This window comes from Limanda limanda, chromosome 6 (assembly GCF_963576545.1).
Source record: "Limanda limanda chromosome 6, fLimLim1.1, whole genome shotgun sequence".
In the NCBI taxonomy this organism is placed as follows: Eukaryota; Metazoa; Chordata; class Actinopteri; order Pleuronectiformes; family Pleuronectidae; genus Limanda; species Limanda limanda.
The window spans coordinates 29,108,919-29,131,106 of record NC_083641.1 but is presented as its reverse complement, the minus strand read 5'-3'; the positions used below and the strand labels follow the sequence as shown (position 1 = coordinate 29,131,106).

The window sequence follows — 22,188 nt, the reverse complement described above, 5'->3', positions numbered from 1 at the left end:
GAGAGCCTGCACCATGACACACACAACCTACTGTACAAACACAGACAAACACACACACACACACACACACACCTAGAGACAACTTACTGTACTCACACAGACACACACACACAAACACAGACACGTAGAGACAACATACTGTACACACACAGACACACACACACAGAGACACGGAGAGAAACGTACTGTATACAAACAGACACACACACACACACACACACACACACACACGGAGAGACAACGTACTGTACACACACAGACACACAAACACACACACGGAGAGACAACTTACTGTACACACACAGACACACACACACACACACAGACACCTAGAGACAACATACTGTAAACACACAGACACACACACACACGTAGAGACAACGTACTATACACACACAGACACACACACGTAGAGACAACGTACTGTACACACACAGACACACACACACATAGAGACAACATACTGTAAACACACAGACACACACACACACGTAGAGACAACTTACTGTACACACACAGACACACACACACTATAATCCTTGACCCACATGCACATGTCTCAATGAATGCATAGATCAGACATCAGAGATTGATGCGGTAGATTGAAACTAAGAGGAAAAGCTAGAGGACGTCAACGCCCACTTCTCCTCACACACACACAGACACACACACACACACACACACACACACACACACACACAGATCCCATATGTGCAGATTGCTGTCGCTGGTGACTCGGTATTGAACAGTTTTAAACCTTTTCAGACAAAGTGCAATTAAGGCTCAGGAGAAAAGAGATTTTTCATCTGATAAAAACGCTGCAGCAGCTGATTTCACTGATGAAATGAACAACTGAACTGAACTGTGCTGCTGTGTGTGCTGGTGGAAACCAAAGCCTCTGTAATCTTCAGGGAGAACGGCACAGAGTTGAGAACCGTTGCTTGGAGGCAGAACGGGGGGGAAGGTAATCAGAGAGTAAAGGATTGTGAATCTGCATCAGGGACAGTAAACCAGCGGCCGTGGCTCAGATTTCAATCACCAGCGTCTCCTTCTGCAGAAAGAAAACATATCGAACCTTTAATTTGAGTTTCTTCTACAATGAGCCCGGCCCCCAGAATGCACCAGGAGCCTGTTTTCTATCAAGTTCTTACATGACAACAGAACAATCTTCTATTGAGTCTCTCTGACAGAATGAAAACGATTTGATTCAGTCTGAGCCCTCGGCTTCGAAATGTAACAGCTGCTTTATTCAAGTGTCTGAAAACCTCCACACAAGTGGCTCATGAATTATGGAAAGTAAAACTATTATTCACGTACAGGAAGAACAGACCAGTGTTGTGTTCACTGAGGAAAGAATACGAGTTAAATGGAAATATACTGAATCTGCATTAATGCTGTCGATACAAGAAGCAGCGAGTTTCCATACGAGACTCAAACTATTTGTTGAGTCGGTTCAGACAAGAAGATCTTTGTCCGGCAAACTGAGGTTAGTGAGCTCAGAGACAAACTGATGTGCTCAGTCTCCTGTTGTCTCCTCTGGTCTCCTGTCGTCTCCTCTGGTGTCCTCTGGTCTCCTGTCGTCTCCTCTGGTCTCCTCTGGTCTCATCTGGTCTCCTCTGGTCTCTCTCGTCTCCTGTGGTCTCCTCTCGTCTCCTCCGGTCTCATCTGGACTTCTCTGGTCTCCTCTGGTCTCCTGTCGCCTCCTCTGGTCTCCTCTTGTCTCCCCTGGTCTCCTCTTGTCTCCCCTGGTCTCCCCTGGTCTCCTCTGGTCTCCTCTGGTCTCCTCTGGTCTCCTGTCGTCTCCTCTGGTCTCCTCTGGTCTCCTGTCGTCTCCTCTGGTCTCCTCTGGTCTCCTCTGGTCTCCTCTGGTCTCCTGTCGTCTCCTCTGGTCTCCTCTTGTCTCCTGTCGCCTCCTCTGGTCTCCTCTGGTCTTCTCTGGTCTCCTCTGGTCTCCTCTGGTCTCCTCTGGTCTCCTGTCGCCTCCTCTGGTCTCCTGTCGTCTCCTTTTGTCTCCTCTTGTCTCCTCTGGTCTTCTCTGGTCTCCACTGGTCTCCTCTGGTCTCCTGTCGCCTCCTCTGGTCTCCTGTCGTCTCCTCTTGTCTCCTCTGGTCTCCTCTGGTCTCCTCTGGTCTCCTGTCGCCTCCTCTGGTCTCCTCTGGTCTCCTCTGGTCTCCTCTGGTCTCCTCTGGTCTCCTCTGGTCTCCTCTGGTCTCCTCTGGTCTCCAGTAAACCATCTGATGAAGCTGTAACACAGCCATGAGAGTGAAGTGGTCAGATCAAGGCCTGATGTGCTGTTGTCCCCGTTCCCGGTTTCCTTGCAGCCTCGGACGGGACCGACAGCCCAGAGGTCACAGAGGTCACAGAGGTCGACTTGTAACTGTGAGGCCACGGGTTCAGAAGAGAGAGAGAGAGAGACAGAGAGAGAGAGAGCGTCTCTGCTCTTTTACAGAAACCTCCTCCTCGTCCTCCGATTACCATCAGGGCTGGAAACACAAATCTCTTACTGGTGCATTAAATCACACTTTTCATTAACGAGCTGCACATTAATCTGGTGTCGGGTTTCGTCAGAGCGATTAGTGTTTTCAATTAGAATCATTAAATATGAAAAAGGATAAAAATCTCCTTTGTGTTGCATCAAGTTAAATCCTGAATGTTGTATTATGTAAAACTGCTCTGACGTGAATCAGTTGCATTTCTCTTGAGTTCAGAGACTCGGTGGCAGATCGCAGGTCATTAATATTCATGAGATCACTGCTGATTCTACTTGAATGGTTTATATCTGCTGCTGTGAAGCCTCAGCGAGTATTAAAGAATCTCAAAAGTATTAAACATACTTTTGAGATTCGTCCAACGCAGGACGACGACATCACAACGTGAGGATGTTAAAGCTGAAGAGATATTTCTCAAAACAAAATTCATTGAAACGACTTCCTGTGAAGCGGCTGCAGTCGGTGTCTCTGCAGGTTTTATTGTGGTGAGTCGGTTTTTATCAGGACAACAAATGTTTGTGTTGTTTAATTTGACGCACTTCAGGTCTATTCATGTATTTCCTCACATATTCATTTATCTATTTACATTTAGTTATTCCTGTTCCCTTTATTTATCTATTTTTACATTCCCACATTTATTCATTTATTCATGTGCATCTGACTCTCTGGACATTGCAGTGAATTATTTCATTCTATATTAATATTCATATAAATGATCTGAGGCAGTCAAATCTCCTGGAAAGAGGCGTGTCCTGTTTATCTATCAAAATATAAATCTAGATTTATTTGCATGGAGTCAGTGATTTGGACATGAAGCTACTGAAAATAAATGTTTCTTAAATATTATTATTAGTCATATAACACACACACACACACACACACACACACACACGCACACAGACACACACACACAGAGATTCATCATTTCATCGTCATCTTCATGGGTTGAATTGTTTTTCCACCAATTTTGTTTGTTTCTTCTAATTTCAAACAATAAAGAACATGTTGTGATTTAGATTTGAAAGTTGTGTTAACATTTAAATAAATCATAGACTTTACACAATGTGCTTTTCATTTCTTTCGACAGTTTACACGCGTGTGTGTTCAGGGAAGTTTGAGGCTGGAGATGAAGATGCAGGAGGAGAAGATGAAAGATGAAGGATCCACTTTCAGCCCTGATGATAGAAACTCATATTTAGTTAAATACAAAACATCAAGTTATAATGAAAAGTGTAAAAATGAATCTTGGTTTATTATTAAACTGTGGCAGGATAAACTAGATAATTAATTTGCTTTGACATGTAGAAATACAACAAACAGCTGAAGTTGTAATAATGAAGCTCAGATATTGAAACTTAGTTGAAACACAGATGTGTGACGGAGGCGGTCCTTCCTCCCCCAGTGGTCGGCTGCGGTACTGCAGCAACACGAACAAGGTCGATAAGATTCTGAGGAGATGATTTCCTGCTGTTGTCAGTTAGAAACTAAACTCAAACCTATAACTGCTCTGATGTCTGTCTGTCTGTTTGTTGTCCTGTTAGTTTGCTTCAGTTTCCCGACTGGTAACTGGGAACCAGAGACCAGTGTCTCACCTCGACCTCCGACCTCGTGTGCAGGACGGACACGAGGTTCTTCTATTCGTCCACAAAGCTTCACACGGCGCCACAGTGCGTCTCCTGTTGTGTTTACACCCACACATGAGATAAGAGATAAGATACAAGACCTTTATTTATCCTCCTTAGAGGAAATTCACTCAATGACACAGCAGCAGCACGAGAGGAAAACTGAGAGAGAATAAAACTGTGAATACAAATAGATTTTTCCAAAATAGTGCAATAAAGAGACGGGGATCAAACTTCATGGAGAGAATGATGCAGCACTTGTTCTTCTCTGAGATGTTTCAGTGTTTGACCGTGGCTGTGGGGTTTTGCCCCCCCCCACCCCTGGATGAGTCACATCCCTCACAGCCTCAGACCAGCTGCTCCGGGTCGGGGGGGTCAGAGCGATCGTCGTCAAACCGCTGCAGCATTCATTTAGGATCAAGTGTTTCCCTCCATGATTAAGACTAGGAGCTGTATTTGATTGTGGAGGAAGCACGAAGCCGGGGGGGGGGGGGGGGGGCAGTGAGGATATGGTCCTGACGAGCTGCTGTGTGTCTGACAGAGACACCTTGTGTGGGGGGGGGGGGGGCGGCTGAGAAGGTCGATGAGAAGGTCGATGAGAAGGTGGATGAGAAGGTCGCTGGGGTCTCACTGGGCTCTTCTCTAACGAGAGCTTCAGAGACAGAGTCCTCTGGGTGGAGACTCGTCACAGACTGTGAGCAGAACTACTTTCTTAAAATAACACCTCATCAATTGTAACCTTGTAAATGTTCGTTGCTCTTCTTCATGTCGGTAAACACTGTTGTGCAATAGTAGGTAGACTTGACCTTGGCTAATTATTAATAATCATGAAATATGATTATCAAAATAATAAAAGATTATTTATTAAAAATAATTAAAAATGATAAGGCCATAACTTATCGTAGAGGGGCACCACCCTGGTTACAGGGACCAACGAGTCAAACTATAATTATCAGTCTCATAATGATAAATGTCTAATTAATAATTTCAATATTTTAATATTAACGATTACTTAATAAACAGTGAAGGCTTCGAAGTTAGAGCACAGGCAATCTTAATCCAGCTGTATTCACACACTTATGCACAAATAATCACAGACTACAGATACTTTAATTACAACAGTATTTATTAAAAAGGGGAAATAAAGTTATAATGTTATTCAATGATTCATCATTTTAACAAGCTCCGATATTTCAAAGATAAACACAGCAGCAGCACTTATCACAATTCAGAAAATACATGTAAACCTGCGGTCTACCTATGTATGTCTGTCTCTGTGTGTGTGTGTCTGTCTGTGTGTGTGTGTGTGTCTGTGTCAAAGTGTCTCTCTGTGTGTGTGTGTCTATGTGTGTGTGTGTGTGAAATAAGGTTAGTGTTATTTAATGATTCATCATCTTAACAAACTCCCATATTTCAAAAATCACAACAGCAGCAGCATTTATCACAATTTAGAATTTACAATTGTGTGTGTGTGTGTGTGTGTGTGTGTGTGTGAGAGAGAGAGAGAGAGAAAGAAGGGGGCGTGGCGATGACGCAGTCACGTAGTGACGTCACATCTAAGATGGAGGCCGACAATGTTAGGCTTAAAACTACAAAACAAAATGGCGGGTTCGTTATGAATTCAGAGCCAGAATTGAGGGCGGGTCTAGAGATGAACAATCTCCAATGGCCGCCGGACCAAGTGTGAGACACAAAGGAGGAGGTGGAACAAAGGATTCTTTGTTCTAGTTCAGCTTTGGAGTCAAAATGGCGGCAAGATGCCTTCAGGCCCTCTAAATATAGATGTAACTATGTGACATGAACTGTATTCCAAATACAGATCGGAACGTGTGTAGGTCGGTTTAGGAGAAGAGAGAGAGAGAGAGTGAAGAGAGAGAAAACATGCAAGGAGAATTCAAAGAAGCTCTTAAAACACGCCGGAGATAGGTCAACCGTGATTTAACCACTCAGCCCTCAAGCGAACGTTGTGGGCTGAGGTTCTGATCGGTAAAATCACTGCAGACTCACACAGACGTTAACAGTGCGGCCGGAAGCGCTCCTCGCGGCCCTATTTACTGTAACACAAAACATTTCCGTCAAACCGGAAACCGGAAGTAGCGGCTCGGAGTAGCCGGCTAAAACAATGGAACACGGAGGTTCCACCAACAAAAATACACTCAAGTATTAAATCAATACGCTACGTATTAAACTAACATCTGCCCAGATAATCAAGTCTCTTACTGTACCACCCTCGCGGTGTGCCTGCGCCTCGGCGCGAATGTGCCGGGGGCCAGTGAATCACGTGGTCTCTCTCAAGCGGAGCTCCGGAGCTCGGCCGCTGGACCGGAAAAGGGAGCGGATTCCTCGTGCTCCTTGACGGAATGAAACTTCGTCTTTCTTCTGTAACAGCGGAGATCGTGCTGTTTTACAGGAACGGAGTGGATTGTCTCGTACTCCTCAGTGGGATGAAAGTCGCGCTTCTGCAGGGAACGGCTTTTTGGAAGCCGTTTGTGGATCGTTGAAAAAGAAAAAGTCTGTGGAAGTGTCCGTCCAGCGGGTGCTTCCTGTTTCGGTCTTTCAAGTTAAAACAGCAAAGAGTCCTATCAAAATAAAACTTTGACTGAGATAAAAGAAGAAAATGAAACTTCAAATAAAATGATATTAAACAAACGTCTAATCGCCTCCTTAGTTACTGAGTCGTGTGGTTAGACCTCTTGAGGTCAGAAGACAACTTGAGCGTGGAAAAGAGCGAGGACAAAGAGAGTCTCTTAAAAATACCGAGTAAACTAGTAAAACCCCTAGGGCTTTTGTTGTCGCTTGGGCATCTGAGTGAAAAGAGAGAGGTTTCTGGGAGCACAACGGTTTTGTTGTACCTGGGAGGTACCAGCCTCCTCAGGAAGTGGTCATGAGCCTCAGTTGGCTCTCAGCCAATGAGAATGTCAGGGTCCCGACCTTAGTGGGCGGGGATTCGACCTCAGTGGGCGTTTCAGAGTCACAGTGGGGGTCCCTGAAGGACACAGGAAATGCCCCCCTGCTGGGCGAGGCTCCAGGATGTCTGAAGAATGTGGGGATGCAAAGCAGAAAACTGGCCAAACTGGTTTCAGCTTGGCCTGGCAGGCCGCAGTCTTATTGCTCCCCTTTGTTTGGAGGTCAGATCTTAGGACTCTTCCCCAACAACACTATCTAGTTTATTTAGCTTCCTGTTGGCTCTTATCATGTCAAGCTATTTAATTTGTCTTAATGTTATTTTATTGAACAGAACTTTGCCTTAGTGCTTTATGAATAACTGTGCGGTGCTTGAACCAGGGAGGTTGTGTGTGTGTGCTGAGGAGGAGGAGGAGCGGGAGAGGGAAGGGAGGAGAGGAGGAGAGGAGGAGGGAGAGGGAGAGGAGGAGGAGGAGAGGAGGAGGGAGAGGGAGAGAAGAGGAGCAGGAGGAGGGAGAGAAGAGGGAGAGGAGGAGGGAGAGGAGAAGGAGGGAGAGGGAGAGGAGGAGGAGGAGAAGAGGAAGAGGAGAGGTGGAGGGAGAGGAGGAGGAGGAGAGGATGAGGAGGAGAGGAGGAGGAGAGGAGGAGGGAGAGGGAGAGAAGAGAGAGAGGAGGGAGAGGAGAAGGAGGGAGAGGGAGAGGAGGAGAGGAGGAGAGGAGGAGAGGAGGAGGGAGAGGGAGAGGGAGAGGGAGAGGGAGAAGAGGAGAGGAGGAAGGAGAGGGAGAGGAGGAAGGAGAGGAGAAGGAGGTAGAGGGAGAGGAGGAGAGGAGGGAGAGGAGGAGAGGGAGAGGGAGAGAGAGAGGGAGAGAAGAGGGAGAGGAGGAGGAGGAGCGGGAGAGGGAGAGGAGGAGAGAAGGAGAGGAGGAGGGAGAGGGAGAGAAGAGGACGAGGAGGAGAGGAGGAGGGAGAGGGAGAGGAGAAGGAGGAGAGGAGGAGGGAGAGGGAGAGAAGAGGAGCAGGAAGAGGGAGAGAAGAGGGAGAGGAGGAGGGAGAGGAGAAGGAGGGAGAGGGAGAGGAGAGGAGGAGAAGAGGAAGAGGTGAGGTGGAGGGAGAGGAGGAGGAGGAGAGGAGGAGGGAGAGGAGGAGGAGGAGAGGAGGAGGAGGAGAGGAGGAGGAGGAGAGGAGGAGGAGAGGAGGAGGGAGAGGGAGAGAAGAGAGAGAGGAGGGAGAGGAGAGAGAGGAGGGAGAGGAGAAAGAGGGAGAGGTGGAGGAGGAGAAGAGGAGGAGGAGAGGTGGAGGAGAGGTGGAGGCAGAGGAGGAGGGAGAGGAGGAGGAGGAGAGGAGGAGGGAGAGGAGGAGGAGGAGCGGGAGAGGGAGAGGAGGAGAGGAGGAGGGAGAGAAGGAGGAGGAGAGGGAGAGGAGGAGAGGAGGAGGGAGAGGGAGAGGAGGAGGAGGAGGAGGAGGAGGAGGGATGAGGAGGAGCAGGAGGAGGGATGAAGCTAAACGCTCTCTAGTTTATTTAGCTTCCTGTTGGCTCTTATCATGTTGAGCTGTTTAATTTGTCTTGATGTTATTTGATTGAACAGAACTTTGCTTCAGTGCTTTATGAATCACTGTCCGGTGCTTGAACCAGGGAGGTTGTGTGTGTGTGGACGCTCCTCTCCTGTGTCAGAGTGATGGATTCAACTGTTTCCAAACGGGCGGAGCTGCAGTGAAGAGATGTTGGCCTCAACATGTGGTTCCTCTGGGTTCCTCTGCACAGCGGAGCAGCTGCCCACATACAGAACGGATGAGAAAGGAAACCACTGGAATTTTAATTCTCATCATTTGGCACTTCCACCGACTCTGAGGAATTCAAATGCTCCCTGGCACGAGAAGTGAAACTCAGTGAATCCACTCTCTGTTCATTTGCTCAGAGGAGAGAGGAGCCGCTTTGGTAGCGTCTGTATTTGTGAACCCGGGGTAATAAAACCTCCCTCGGCCTGGAGAGGAAAGATGGATGAATCGTGTTCTGGAATAAAAATCTTCTATTTTGAGACGTGGGCGAAGAGAAACAAGTTTAAACCCACTTGACGAGAATCAGAGCTGAAGAAAAACCTCAACTCAACGCCCGATGAATAATGAAGAACACAAACTGCTACAGCTGTAGCACTGTACACTCATCCATTTTGTATCAGCCGTATACATCCCTCCTTTTCTGTGGCTTTAGATCCCTCCATCCTTCTCACATCCCTTTCTTTCCTCTATCCTCCATCACCTTCTCTTCATCCCACAAATATTGTTTCTTTCCTGTTTTCTATCCTCATTCCTTCTGTTCATCATTCTCTCCTCTCATCAAACTTCTCCTCCAGTCCTCTGTCCCTCACATTCTCTCCATCTCTCTGACCAACCCTGCGTTTCCTTCTCTCCTTCACATCCCCCTCTCTTTTTTATGTCTCCATCCTGTCTCCTCTTGTGAGACTGTGATTAAATACGACACTTACAGAACTTCTCTCTCTCTCCTCTCACTCCAACCTGTCAAGGCAGATGTGTGATGTGATTTGGTTTTTAAAGTTTTATCAAGTTAAGGTTTCGGTATATTTGCTGCTCATGAGGCTGGAATATTAATTTTGTCACCGTGGTGGGTTGAGAATGTGTCTCTTAGGGACAAGGTCAAGGCCGAGTCATCGTTTTCTTCTTAAAGTTTTGAACCTGCTGCAAGAAGAACCTGATCATCAAGAAACACGGCAAAGATCCATCGAAGAAACCGTCTGAAAACAGAAAAACACATTTTATTTAACAGAATATTCAAATATGATTTGTCCTGTTGAATCAAGCTTTGACTCAGAGAGAACGTTCCTCCACCAAGTCGCCCAATGAAAACACATTCAAACTAGAGCCAGAGTTTTATTTGGATCTGCAGCACATTCCACACATTTATAAATATCAGTCCTCTCAATGTGTCTGATTATTTTCACAGGATTCAGATTTAGATTATTATTATGATGCATCCACCTTTTCTCTCTGTCTCTCCTCCTTTGTGCATCGTTATCCCTCCATCTTGAAATCGCCACCTGGCCCCTGCTCCTCCTCTTTGTCCTCTTCTCCTCCTTTTATTTGTTTCTCCTTCACACCTCCCTTATCTTCCGTCCATCCGTCCATCCACCACCCGGACTCAGTGAGAGCCAGAGAAGAGAGGAGGAGAATAACGAGTGCAGATCTGTTTCCCAAGTTTCCGAACCTCTTCTCTCTAAAGAGTCCGGTGATAAGAGCAGCATTACAGAGGAGGATAATGGGTAATTATGCTGGTCTGGAGATATTCTTCCCTAATCTGGCCTCTTCCTCCCTCTTCATCTCCCCTTCTTCCCGTCTCCGACTTCAGTCTCAGAGTTTCTCATTATCTGCATGGTCCTGGGCTGTTTTCCTCTCAGGGGCTGTAGGATGTGATCTGTGCAGTGATTGAAAAAGACCGACTGTGTCAGTTTAATTCAATTTTTTGGACTGCAGGCCCTGTGGATTTTCTTTCTTCTCTCCGTCTTGTCAGTGCGAGTGTGTGTGGCGGATTGACAGTTTGGAGGATTGAGCCTTGAGGTGTTTTGTTTTGTGAGGATAGAACAATACAATAAAAACACATCTTATAACAGGAAATACAATCACACCAGCAGGAAAACACAGATGATAACAGAAAAGCAGGAGGACGATGGAGGATGAATTCAAAATATATGGTGCAACCCGGTTTGACTTGTCCTAAATATTTAACGGTTTTCCTCCCACACATCTTCTTCTCTGAGCTGCATGAGGCTGAAGAGAAACCAGAGACCTCACAGTGCAGGAGGCATGAAGTTAGCACGACAGCCAACTTCCCTATGAGATGTTCAGGGAGCCTCCAGGTCTGCATCAGAGCAAATCCAGGTTGAAGCTCCACCTCAGGCAGCTGTGAGTGTCGACTCCTGGTCTTTCTAGATGCTCTTCATGGGCCAGACTCATAAATATCACAGCCCCTTGTCCACATCTCCAGGTTCAGACTGTTATTATAGATTGTTGAAGCCTGAGGTCAGAACGGAGCAGAGGATCTGACACTGAGATCCAGGTTCTTTGAAATGAAAAATGAAAGTGCAACCTGGAATTGTTTTTTCCTCAGAGAGAGTTTGAGGGTTTTGTGATGACGTACGTGTTGTTCTTGGTTTTTAGGAAAGTTGTTGTTGAGAGACAACCCCTCAGAATCCATCGATGACCATGAATCACTGCTTTAGATCCAGTGAGTTGAGCTGGTTTGAAAGAAAACCAACTTTTATAACCAGCAGTTATTATGAAAACTCGAAGCAGTGAGGACGGCTGGTGAGGAAGTAACATCAGTGATTCTTGCTCCGTGGTCGTGTGGATGTTTTTAACGACGCCACTTAAACTTTCACCTCGTGTCCTTTCATTCGCTCTCAGGAGATTTAACCACCGCTCACACTCGGCCTCAGGTGAGTCCGAGCGCTAACGGCGTGGTAACAAGCGTTAGCGGCGCTAATGAACCGAACCGCCTCGCTGGTGTTTGTGTGGAGACACAGAGACAGGACCATGGACAGCTCAGCAGGATCAGCACCTTGGACAGCGCTGGAGGATTTCTACGAATCAGTTTGAAACAACGTCTGTTTTCTTTATGAAATATAAATAATAACATATAAATGACAAGACACTGGTTGTTCAGCTGATGATTTAATCAAACATACAAAGATTACAACCAAATAACTTTTACAAAACCACCTTTAGAGAAGAGAAGTGACTTCATAGTCCTTCACTAGCTGGTAACCTGCGAGTTCTAGAATTGATTTAAAGATTTTAATAATCAGGCTTTTGTCAATATCTGCCCTCGTCTAACCCCCAGTGAGTCTGATCAACGTCCTACTTGAGTGTGGAAAACTTGCGTGAATAAACGTGAGCAAAAAGCTAACAAGTGAAAAGGAATTTGAAGAAGTTCATTGCTGAGAAGGAGGAATTAGCAGATACATGTTTTAGATTCAGCTAAAGAAGAAGCTAACATGTGGTTGGTGAAGGAGCCCGGGCGGCTGCCTCTCATTGACCATGTGGGTTTCTGTCTGAGCTGGTTATTGTAAATATCAAACACACAACTCCGACTCAATCATTACAACTAATTTGACAACTCCTCACACTTCAAGATCATTTGGGCAGAAAATCAGCTTCACCTGGATCCAGAATCTCGTCTGAACATTAATCATTTTCATTTCACCAAAAACCTCTTGTTACATGTTAGATGATATTTTCCTTTTCCCTTACATGAGTTGGGTTGTAACGTGTGTGTAACGTGTGTGTAACATGTGTGTAACGTGTGTGTAACGTGTGTGTAACGTGTGTGTATGTGAAAAGCTGCAGCTGTAAACTGTACATTAAGCTGTGATACTCTCCTCGGCCTCTGAAGACACATGATTCTGCAGCAGCGGCTCAGACACACAACCCAAACACACGGAGCTACTTTCCAAACTCGGTCTTTTCATTATTTATCTGCGGAGCTCTGACTGAGCCAGAATGCAATCTCCCAGCAGCCCCTGCTTTGTATTCACACAGCCGCACACGTTCACACCTCAGAGCCGCCTCAGTCCGACCAATCAACCGCAGGCCTCTGCAGTCCAACACCTTGCGACTCCACAAGCTGCTGCGCTCACACAGGGACCCCCCCCCCCAACACGGACCTGTGCATGTACGAGATCCACAGGACTCCACCCGGGTTAGAACTCATTTATTCCTCAGTCCTTTGAAGCGTTAGATAAGAGGACGAGTTCTCAGAAAGTCACAAAGGATAATAATCAGTTAGCTGCATAATGAGATGTAAGGTTTGAACTCGTCTCAGGGCTGTAATATGTTCCTGTGAATATGTTAGACTGCTAATCTCCAAATGGAAATAAAATGTGGATAAATATTCACGCTGAGAAACAAATAGGACAAAAACTAATCTCAAAGAAAAACTATTTATTGCACCGACACAAACAAAAGCATCTAAAATACTAAATATATAAATAAACCTAAGCCTATTTCCTTTGCTTGTTTGTTTTTCTGTGTTTAAAAGCAGGAAAGAGGAGAAGAAATCTCCTGTGAAAGAGCAAAGGAAGGAAAAGGTCAGTTTGATGAAAGTCTCAAAGTTTCTGAACGAAGTCGGAAAACATCTGAAAATCACCCGAGGCTCATTCTCCTGATGGAAACAACTTCTGCTGCTGTTCTTACAAACCTCGATGAACTCAAAACAAAGAATGTCTGTTTAGAATATGATGCTTATATAATTTATTTTATTTTTTCATTTTATTTTATTTATTTATTTATTTATTTATTTATTTATTTATTTATTTATTTATTTATTTATTTATTTATTTATTTATTTATTTATTTATTTATTTATTTATTTATTTATTTATTTATTTATTTATTTATTTATTTATTTATTGTATTCTTTTATCTGGTTGCTTGATCCTTATATTTACTGTATTTGTAACTTGCTCTTCCTTGAAAGGAAAAAAAAAGAAAGAAAATCCAACAAACACATTTGAAAAAAAAAGAAAGAATATGATGCTCTGGTAAATTGTTGTGCACATGAACAACACAATGACTTTATTGTGTTGCAGGACAAAGAGTTAAACTTGTGCTGAAGACCTTCACACCTACAAGACACAGTCACCATCTCGTCCTAAATGTTCTAAAATGAAAGGAAACGTTATTTACTTACAGTTGTGATTTCTTAGAGTTCCAATATAACACAATATTAAATATGATGTTTTTACAGTTGACATAAACGTCGAGGAATCTAGCATTTGCTCACTTTTCTACCATAATGATACTTTAGTTGAGCTGAGAGTCAGCTGGAGCGTTCCTCAGACTCAGCAGCAGATCGAACAGATGCGCCGCTTGATGATGAAATTCTTCTCCCTGGATTTCTTTTCTTCCCCGTGTGACGAACAAAGAGCGGCTGCTGTGAAGAGTGACAGCGCTTCAGAGGAGGAGACGTGAAGTGAAGCACTCGTCCTGAAGAGACGAGAGCTTCACTCGCAAACACGGGAGGAGAAGCGACGGCTGTTTTGAGTCGAGGGAAAGTGTCATCAACCGCTGAGGAGAGCAGAGGAGCAGGAAGGAGAAGAACCCTGAGTCCTCCAGCTCAAAGGAAATGTTTTCAAATGAGACAAGATTAACGAAGCCATTTGGTTTCATTCATCTTTTATTTCTATAAAGATACATCATCATTTTAAATTATGAATTTGTAAACTGACAACACAGAGAAAGGAGATGTCAATCAAAACTCAGTGTGGGTTTCTTGAAAATGAAAAGACGCCAGTTTCACAATGTTTATAAAGAAGAATCTAATGAGACGAGTTCCTTTCTCCTGTCATGTCCAGAGTCACAGTGAGGATCAGGAACAGCTGCAGCACAGAAGGTCGTCTGGGCCACGAGGGTTCGAATCTGTGCAGTGAGTCGAGAATAACAAGTGCAATAAAACAGAGAAGAGGCTCCACGCTGCAGGTTTGGTTAAAACGATCAATAAAGACTGGAACACATGATGATAACATGTCTCACAGGTTTGGTCCTGCTGAGTCACAGCGTGAGGTCACATTCACACTTTGTTTAAAGCTCCTGCAGTGACTGATAAGAACCGATGGGAAGGAGAACGTGTGCGTCTGCGAGTGAAGAACCTGAACCAGGCTCAGGAAGTGGAGGAGCTGCCTGGACTCTTCAGCTCCTCTCATCTCCTCCTGGAGGTGAAGCTTCATCCTGTGTGGAGCAGTGACTCAGGTTCTTCTGCTCCTGCTACATGTGATGTGTCGGGTCCAACTCTTTGGGACTTGACCTGGAGGCTGTGGTCATGTGGAGACTCTTACGACTCTCAAAGGATCAACATAGATAACGGATGGATGGATGGATGGATGGATGGATGGATGGATGGATGGATGGATGGATGGATGGATCATAAAAACAAAGAGTAGTCAGGTTTATGTGCAGAGTAACCTTGTGAAGTAAAGAGAAAGTCTCAGTACAAAGTTTTGAAATCACAAGTGCAGTCATCTGTCTTCAGACTCATCAGCTTCTTATTTTGACATAAATTAAACATCTGTAAGATCGATTATTGTCGGAGCTGATTATAAGTCAGAGTCATTTCTCAGTTCTTCAGATATCTGTCCTGGTGACTCGCTGTCAGTAAACATTAAATGATAGAACAGGTCCCACTGCAGCGCCTGTGTGTTATCAGGGAAAGTTGCAGCAGTTATCACAGAGGGAACATTCTGTTCCCAGAGTCTGAATCTGTTCCACAGGAAGTAAGAGAATCCAACAGGAAGTCCTCAACAAGCCAGAGCGCTTCCCACAGAAAGTCCTGGACCCGGCTCCCACCTGCAGGAGGTTCCCCAGCTCCGCTCCCTTCCTCATCATGTGGGAGGTGAACACCAGCTTCCAACATGGAGGCGGCGTGTGAACACCAGGCCCGATTATAGAAACATGAGCCAGATCTCCAGCCAGACGGCACCAGATGGACGGACCAGATCTGTGAGAGTGAGGGTTCAGAGCCGGGAGCCCAGAGTTCACCAGGGAGGATTCACCAGCCTGCATCTATTACACTGGGCTTCACAGGCAGAGGAATCATTAGCTCCTGCAAGATATCAGTCGAGATTCAGATCAACTATAGGGTTTGATCGAATTAACTGAACATTATCAATAGATTTATTGGACAACTCGTGCTTGAGTATTATGGGATGTCTTTAGATTTGTACATGTGCAGGAAACCGAAGGAAAATGCTGGAGACACAAAACTCATTTTACTAAATCCTGATACAACAGATTTGAACTGTTTTCTTACAATTTCCTCATTATTACATCTGACAAGGAAGTTAAATTAGTGTGTGTGTGTGTGTGTGTGTGTTTGTGTGTGTGTGTGTGTGTGTGTGTGTGTGTGTGTGTGTGTGTGTGTGTGTGTGTGTGTGTGTGTGTGTGTGTGTGTGTGTGTGTGTGTGTGTGTTTTTTTGTGTGTTAGTTAGCAGGATTACACAAAGACAACCGGACAGATTCAATGAAAGTTGGTGGAAGGATGGAACACGGGTCAAAGAGAGGAACTCGTTGAATTTTGATTTGGATCCAGGAACAGGTTTCTCTTCCTCTGAGGCGTCTCTCACAGAATTCATTGAATCTGGCAGGAGGAGAAATTGACCTTTAACCCCAGGAGATCCTGAGTTGCAGGCACACACACTGAAGAGGTGCACAACCTGAGCTCTGCCTGTCTGTGTGTACAGTAAAAACTTTATGGACAAGCGAGCTACACCACGATGGGGCTATCGAACACGTGAGAGTTAGAGTTGACTGCAGCAGGACAACATCTCAACATATAAATGTCTCGTCCTGGTTGAATGAGACCAAACAAGCACAACAACTAGTGGCCACTTAGTGGAATGACAGGCCGATGTGCAGGGTTGTGCTGTATGGATATTTATCACTAGTTGTGAGGAAACATTGTCACACATTGTTGAGCCGAGCTTATGAATATGAATGTGAACCTATAGAGGAAGTTCTCGCTTCATTGCCGACATCCTTTGGCTCCGATACAATATGTAACAGCTAGTGCTCACTGATGCACATGCAGTCATACATGCTGCTGCTCACTAACACACAAACACACACAGACACACACACACTCAACACAATCCACTCGCAGCTCATCAGACAAATGAAATCACTGATGCGAGACGAAGACGCGCTGAATAAGTCAATTTGTTGCATATTGAGACCGACAGAGAGAAGGAAGAGGTCGACTCTTGTGTTGATTTGAAATTGATGAAAATAACCACAAATAAAATGATAACTATGCAAACTCAACACTTTAACACACAACGGTACAAACATGTTGTGAGTGAATATATTAACTTTTAAATTGATACATCGTTTCCCACTCTCTCCCACAGTGAAAGAAAAAGTACAGAGGCACAACGGATAAGATAACAAGACATTTCCTGTTTCTAGGTAAACATACAGATTCACCTACAGCACGTATAGCAGCATAAGTTTCTGTAAAGTGTAAACGTAATAAAGTGATAAAAGTGAGACATTTTGTTTCAGAGTCCTGAGTGATTTGAGGGGGGAAGTGAGGGGTGAGAATTCAGCTTCCTGATAGCTTACTACAGCTTTTCAAATCTATATAAATAAATTTCAAATGGACGTCTAAACATTAAAACACTCTTTGCACTTCCTCCTTCTTTTGACTTGACACTGAAACAATTGCATTTTCAGACTTATTCTAGCCAAGTAATGGCTTGTAAAAATCGATAAAAAAAACAACATAAATGACAAATAAAAGAAAAAATAGCAAAAAGACAACAACAAAAATGAAAATTTCCCCAAATATGCAAGAAATATAGTAATGACTTGATGATTTGGCGGCCATCTTGAAAAATGACCAGCATATTGGATTTTTGGAGTAGTTAAGTCTTATCCTGAGCTTTTAAATTTCTCTCAGAGCAAGCCACGGTAGAGAGAGGATTCTCAATAAACAAGCATGTTGAAACCTGCAACATCCAAGAAGAGTCGATGGAAGCTCTGCGCTTGATCTGTGACAAGGTCAGTGTCTGTGGGGGGGTTCTGCAGCCTCCGCAAGGTCCAAATATAGGAATCCCCTGGAACAAGAACGGAAGAAAAGAGAGACTGACACGCAGGGATTCAAGAGGAAAGCAGTTGTGGATGAGCTGGAAGAGCTGAAAAATAAAAAGAAAGTCCTAACAGAGGCTTGCAAATTCCTGCAAAAAGATGCGGATCAGCTGGCAGCGCAGGCAGAGGGAAAGTCTGGATCGCTAATGGCTCAGCTGATAACAAAGTCAAACACCCTCAGGAGAAGGCACAAGGAAAAACGCACTGAGCTGGTAAAAACTGAAAAGTTGTTGGAAAACAAAGCAACTGAATTGAGGCACATGCCATGAATCCTATTTGTAAGGATTGGTTAGTTTCGTCCGTGTTCAATGTTTACACACATACGTTTCTGAGTTCTATAAATAAATTGTGCCTTTTGGCTTAGTACCTCAATTTGTTCTTTTGAGCTTTATTCCCTCCCGGCCCATCTGAATTCTGTTGTGTTGATACAGTGCTACATAGAAGTTCTTTCAAACTTCATTTAATTTTGCAATCTCAAACTCAATTGTGTCGCTGATGTAACCGGTTGAAGCTCCTAGTGGCCAAGGGCCTTGAAAAATATTAGAAGGGTCTTGAAAAAGGTCTTGAAAAGTATTGAATTTAATCTCAAGATTGCTGCATATACCCTGCACAATCATTTTTAGCTTTATATATTCATATTTCAACTTAAAAAGGTCAGAACTCTGTTTCTGTTTCATAGTTTTTATTATTTTGATTACAATATTAAAATCACATCACTCGGCTGCTGTTGAATAAACACTTTTACAGACAGAATCATTTTGGTTTCATCACATCAAACAGATAAATGTTCATATATGGACTATATTGGATTATTTCATATGTGAACAGACTTTATGTGATTAAACATGAATCATGTCTCATGTGTGAGTTTTAATAAAGTTTGTTGAATGTGAACAGTGATCAGCTGTTATTAATAAATGTGTTTTTATGTGGATCTTCATCAGTTTGCTCGACTTCATGGATCCTCACAAAATCTAAATAATAGAAAACATTTTCCATGAGAGTAAAAAACAAACCAAAGATAAAGATCAGAAAATAATGAAATCGTTATACACACGTGGAAAAGTCAACAGGAGAAATAAAAATGAGTGAGGAGTAAAAGGAGAAATAAACGAAGCTTTAGAATAACGAGTTTAACATTTAAATTCAGCAGATTTCTCTTAAAGAAATAAACGTGATGAATACAATCTTTATCTCTAACGGCTCTGATCCAGCGTCACAGAGACTTTCACAGGTAACAGCTTCAATAGGTGGTGATCATCTACAGTGTTAAAGTATGGAAACATCTTCTGAGTGAAAGTGTGTGTGAAGGTGTGAATGTGTTTGTTAGTATCGAGATCAGAGAACGACAGTTCTCCTCTGTTCCAGTCCAGTTTCACTCTGATCCTCTGGATCTTCTGCACAGAGAGATCAGATAATCCTGATGATGACCGTGCTGAGTATGTATCTCCATCAAAGAATATTACCCATGATTCAGACAGTTTGTCTCCTTTCCTCTGGACAGGCTCTGCTGACACACCCAGGGCCCAGTAAGTACTGTCTCCAACCAGGACGTCCCAGCTGTGCGTCCCTGAGTTAAAACCCTCAGATCCCAGGACTGAGACGTATTCATCAAACCTCTCTGGATTGTCAGGAAGCTTCTGTCTCTCTCCTTGTCTCAAACTGGTCAGATCTTCAGACAGGACGAGTTCTGGATGAGCAGAGTTTGGGTCCAGAACCACAGGACTGTAGGAGACCACGTCCTTCATCTTGACCCAGATGTTGAAGCTCAGGTTGCCCAGATGTTTGGCCTCGTCTATCAGAGCTCCTGAGGCCAGCTGTAGATCATCCAGCAGGGGGCGCTGCTGGACTCGTTCCACTGCAGCCTTGTAGTTGAGCAGGAACGAGACGTCTTCAGCTCTCAGCTCGTCCTCTGTGGTTCTGATTGTGTCTGAAAGAGTCGTTATGTCTCTGCTCAGAGCTTCAATCTTCTCCTTCATCACCCGTCTCTTCTGCTCCTCTTCCTCCCTCAGTGCAGCCATCCTGGCCTCCTCTTCCTCCTCCAGAAACTGATGAAGCTTTTTAAACTGCTCCTTGATCTGCTTCTCTGTGAGTCCGGCCTGGACCTTAATGTGTTCTGCTGTTTGTTCAAACTTTACTTTAACACGTTCAAAACACTGTAACTTCTTCTTCAAGGGCTCCAGAGTTTCCTGAAGCTGCTTCTTGTGTTGTTGTGCAGCTTCATCGATGGGTCTGAATCTGTGGTCGCTGTGTTTTTCTGAATCTCTGCAGATGACACACACTGGCTGCTGATGGTCCAGACAGAAGAGTCTGAGTTTCTCTGAGTGCAGACTGCAGAAAGCAGGTGAAGAGCTCTGATCTCTCTCCTGTAAGAAGGTCTCACACAGGTTCTTTAACGCCAGGTTAGGTTGTAGACCCTTTGAATGTCTGTTCTTACAAAGTGGACACTCTTTTACTTCTTTGTCTTTCCACCAGCTCTTCACACAGTCTCTACAGAAGCTGTGGCTACAAAGCAGAATGATAGGATCTCTGAAGACATCATGGCAGACGGAGCAGCAGAAATCCTCTTCTAATCTGGAAGCCATTGAGTCTCCAGGTGAAGCTGAAAACAGACAGTCAGTCAGTCACAGCTCCATGAACTTCACTGAGGTTCACTTCCCCTCTGAGTCGAGGTGTTTGTTAAACTCACGGTCAGTGTGTGGAGCGTCGGCAGGTTGTAGTTTGACTCTTCTCTCCTGTAGCTGGACTCACTCAGGACGTCTGGTCTGGTTTGGTTCAGTTTGGTTTGGAAGGTGAATGTGATCGTCTGGTTTTCAGCCTGCGTCTCTTCAGGGAGGAACAGATGCTTCCTGGTTTCTCTTGTGTATCAGGAGAGGGTGGAGCTTGAGATGCTGATAACACCTGTAAGACCTTAATCAAATGTACAAGCAGCTCTGCTGCCAGTACAAACACTGCACCTCCCTTATCGACTGCACTCTAACACTTTAACTCTTCACTGTGCCTGATTCATCTGCCTGTGCAGCATTGCTATGTCAATGGTTCATGTGCAATACAATCACTGTACATATTCTCACACTGCACATATCTTTACTGTCTATACATTATTTTAATTACATTCACATATTTCCATATTTCTATATTCCTCACAACTAAAGTATTACATGTTACTTATTACCTGGTGATGTCTTTTTGACTCTTGCTGCTGTAATACTACAAATTGTCACAACTTCAGTCAGCTCACAGAATTTTCATTTTCTGTGATCTTGTTTTTCATGTATTAATTCTCATGTTGTTTCAGAATTAAGCCCCTCCCCCCTGCTGTGCATCACCCTTCCCACAGATCCCATTACCTGCCCCAGCCCCAGACCCACCTGCTTTCCATCAGTCATCAGTCACCCAGTATATATACCGGCTCATTACCTCTTTTCTTTGCCAGATCATCTAGTGCAGGGGTCTTCAATGCTTTTCAGGCCAAGGACCCTCAATATGATAGAGATGGAGCAGGGATCCCCTACTATATATATTGTATAAAATTGTGTTTTATATTAAACTGGGCCGAGTGCCATGTATAAACATAGCTACCCTGTTATTGTGCATTCAATACTAAGAACCAGGAATATCTTGCAAAATTGATTGCAAACTGATTCGTGGGTGAACTAAATGTCGTCGTTTTTTAATTTGTTATTTGTTCTATTTATTTTCTACAAAGTTATCTTCTTTTCAATAATATTTCAGCGTGAGTCCTTGTGTCTGGGATCTTACTAAGCTGGGGACTGAATAGGCTCTTGGCCAATCACGGGGAACCTGACAGAGCCAGCGTGTAACATGCGGCCTGGTGATTGGCACAGCAGTGAGGGGCGGGTCCTCCTGTGTGTGTACAGGAGCCTTGGAGGGACATGTCTCGGCTCGTCTCCTGCTGTGAGTGAACCGGTGCCCAGCTGGAGAGAGCTCCTGTGTGTCGCTGACTGAAAGATAACGTCTCCTGCCTACGTTAATCTGTTCACTACAATATGTTGGATTCATGTTAATGTGTATTTAAAGACATTTAAATCAAATTGGTTGGAAAAAAAAAAAATATATATATATATATCAAAATTGTCTAATCAACCAAAAAATTTTGCGACCCCCCTGAAGTACCTCCGCGGACCCCTTAGGGGTCGCGGACCCCCTGTTGAACACCTCTGACTTAAACTTTGATCGCAGCAGAAGACGGAGAAACACATTGTGTATTTTTATAATGTTTGTCACATGCTGCTGTTGTCACATGAATGGAAACATAGTTTGGTAGTTTCCTTAAAACAAGAATCTGCTCCTTGTCACTAAAACACTCGTGTGGCTCCGCCTCCGTTCAAACTGGTGCTTTCAGGTTTTGGTTAAATTTAATGAGACACTTTACTTCCTGTGACTCGGCAACTTTACTTCAGAGGATGTTGGAGGTGGAGATTGAGCTCAGGTTGCCCAGGTCGAGTCAGCAAAGTCCAAAGCTCAACATCCTGAGCCTGAGCTTTGAGTCTGTGATAAG

The 22,188-nt window shown here is 44.3% G+C and overlaps 1 protein-coding gene across 1 annotated transcript in view; it reads right to left on the bottom strand.

Annotated features, from left to right (window-relative positions):
• The window catches only part of LOC133003042 (uncharacterized), a 28,017-nt gene that overhangs the window by 3,166 nt on the left and 2,663 nt on the right, over positions 1–22,188 (bottom strand). The window contains exons 2-3 of the mRNA XM_061072630.1: positions 18,876–20,251; positions 15,329–15,519 (exon numbers count right to left, since the gene is read on the bottom strand). Of these exons, the coding sequence (XP_060928613.1) occupies positions 15,329–15,519; positions 18,876–20,251 (1,567 nt within the window). The remainder of the gene's footprint in view (positions 1–15,328; positions 15,520–18,875; positions 20,252–22,188) is intronic.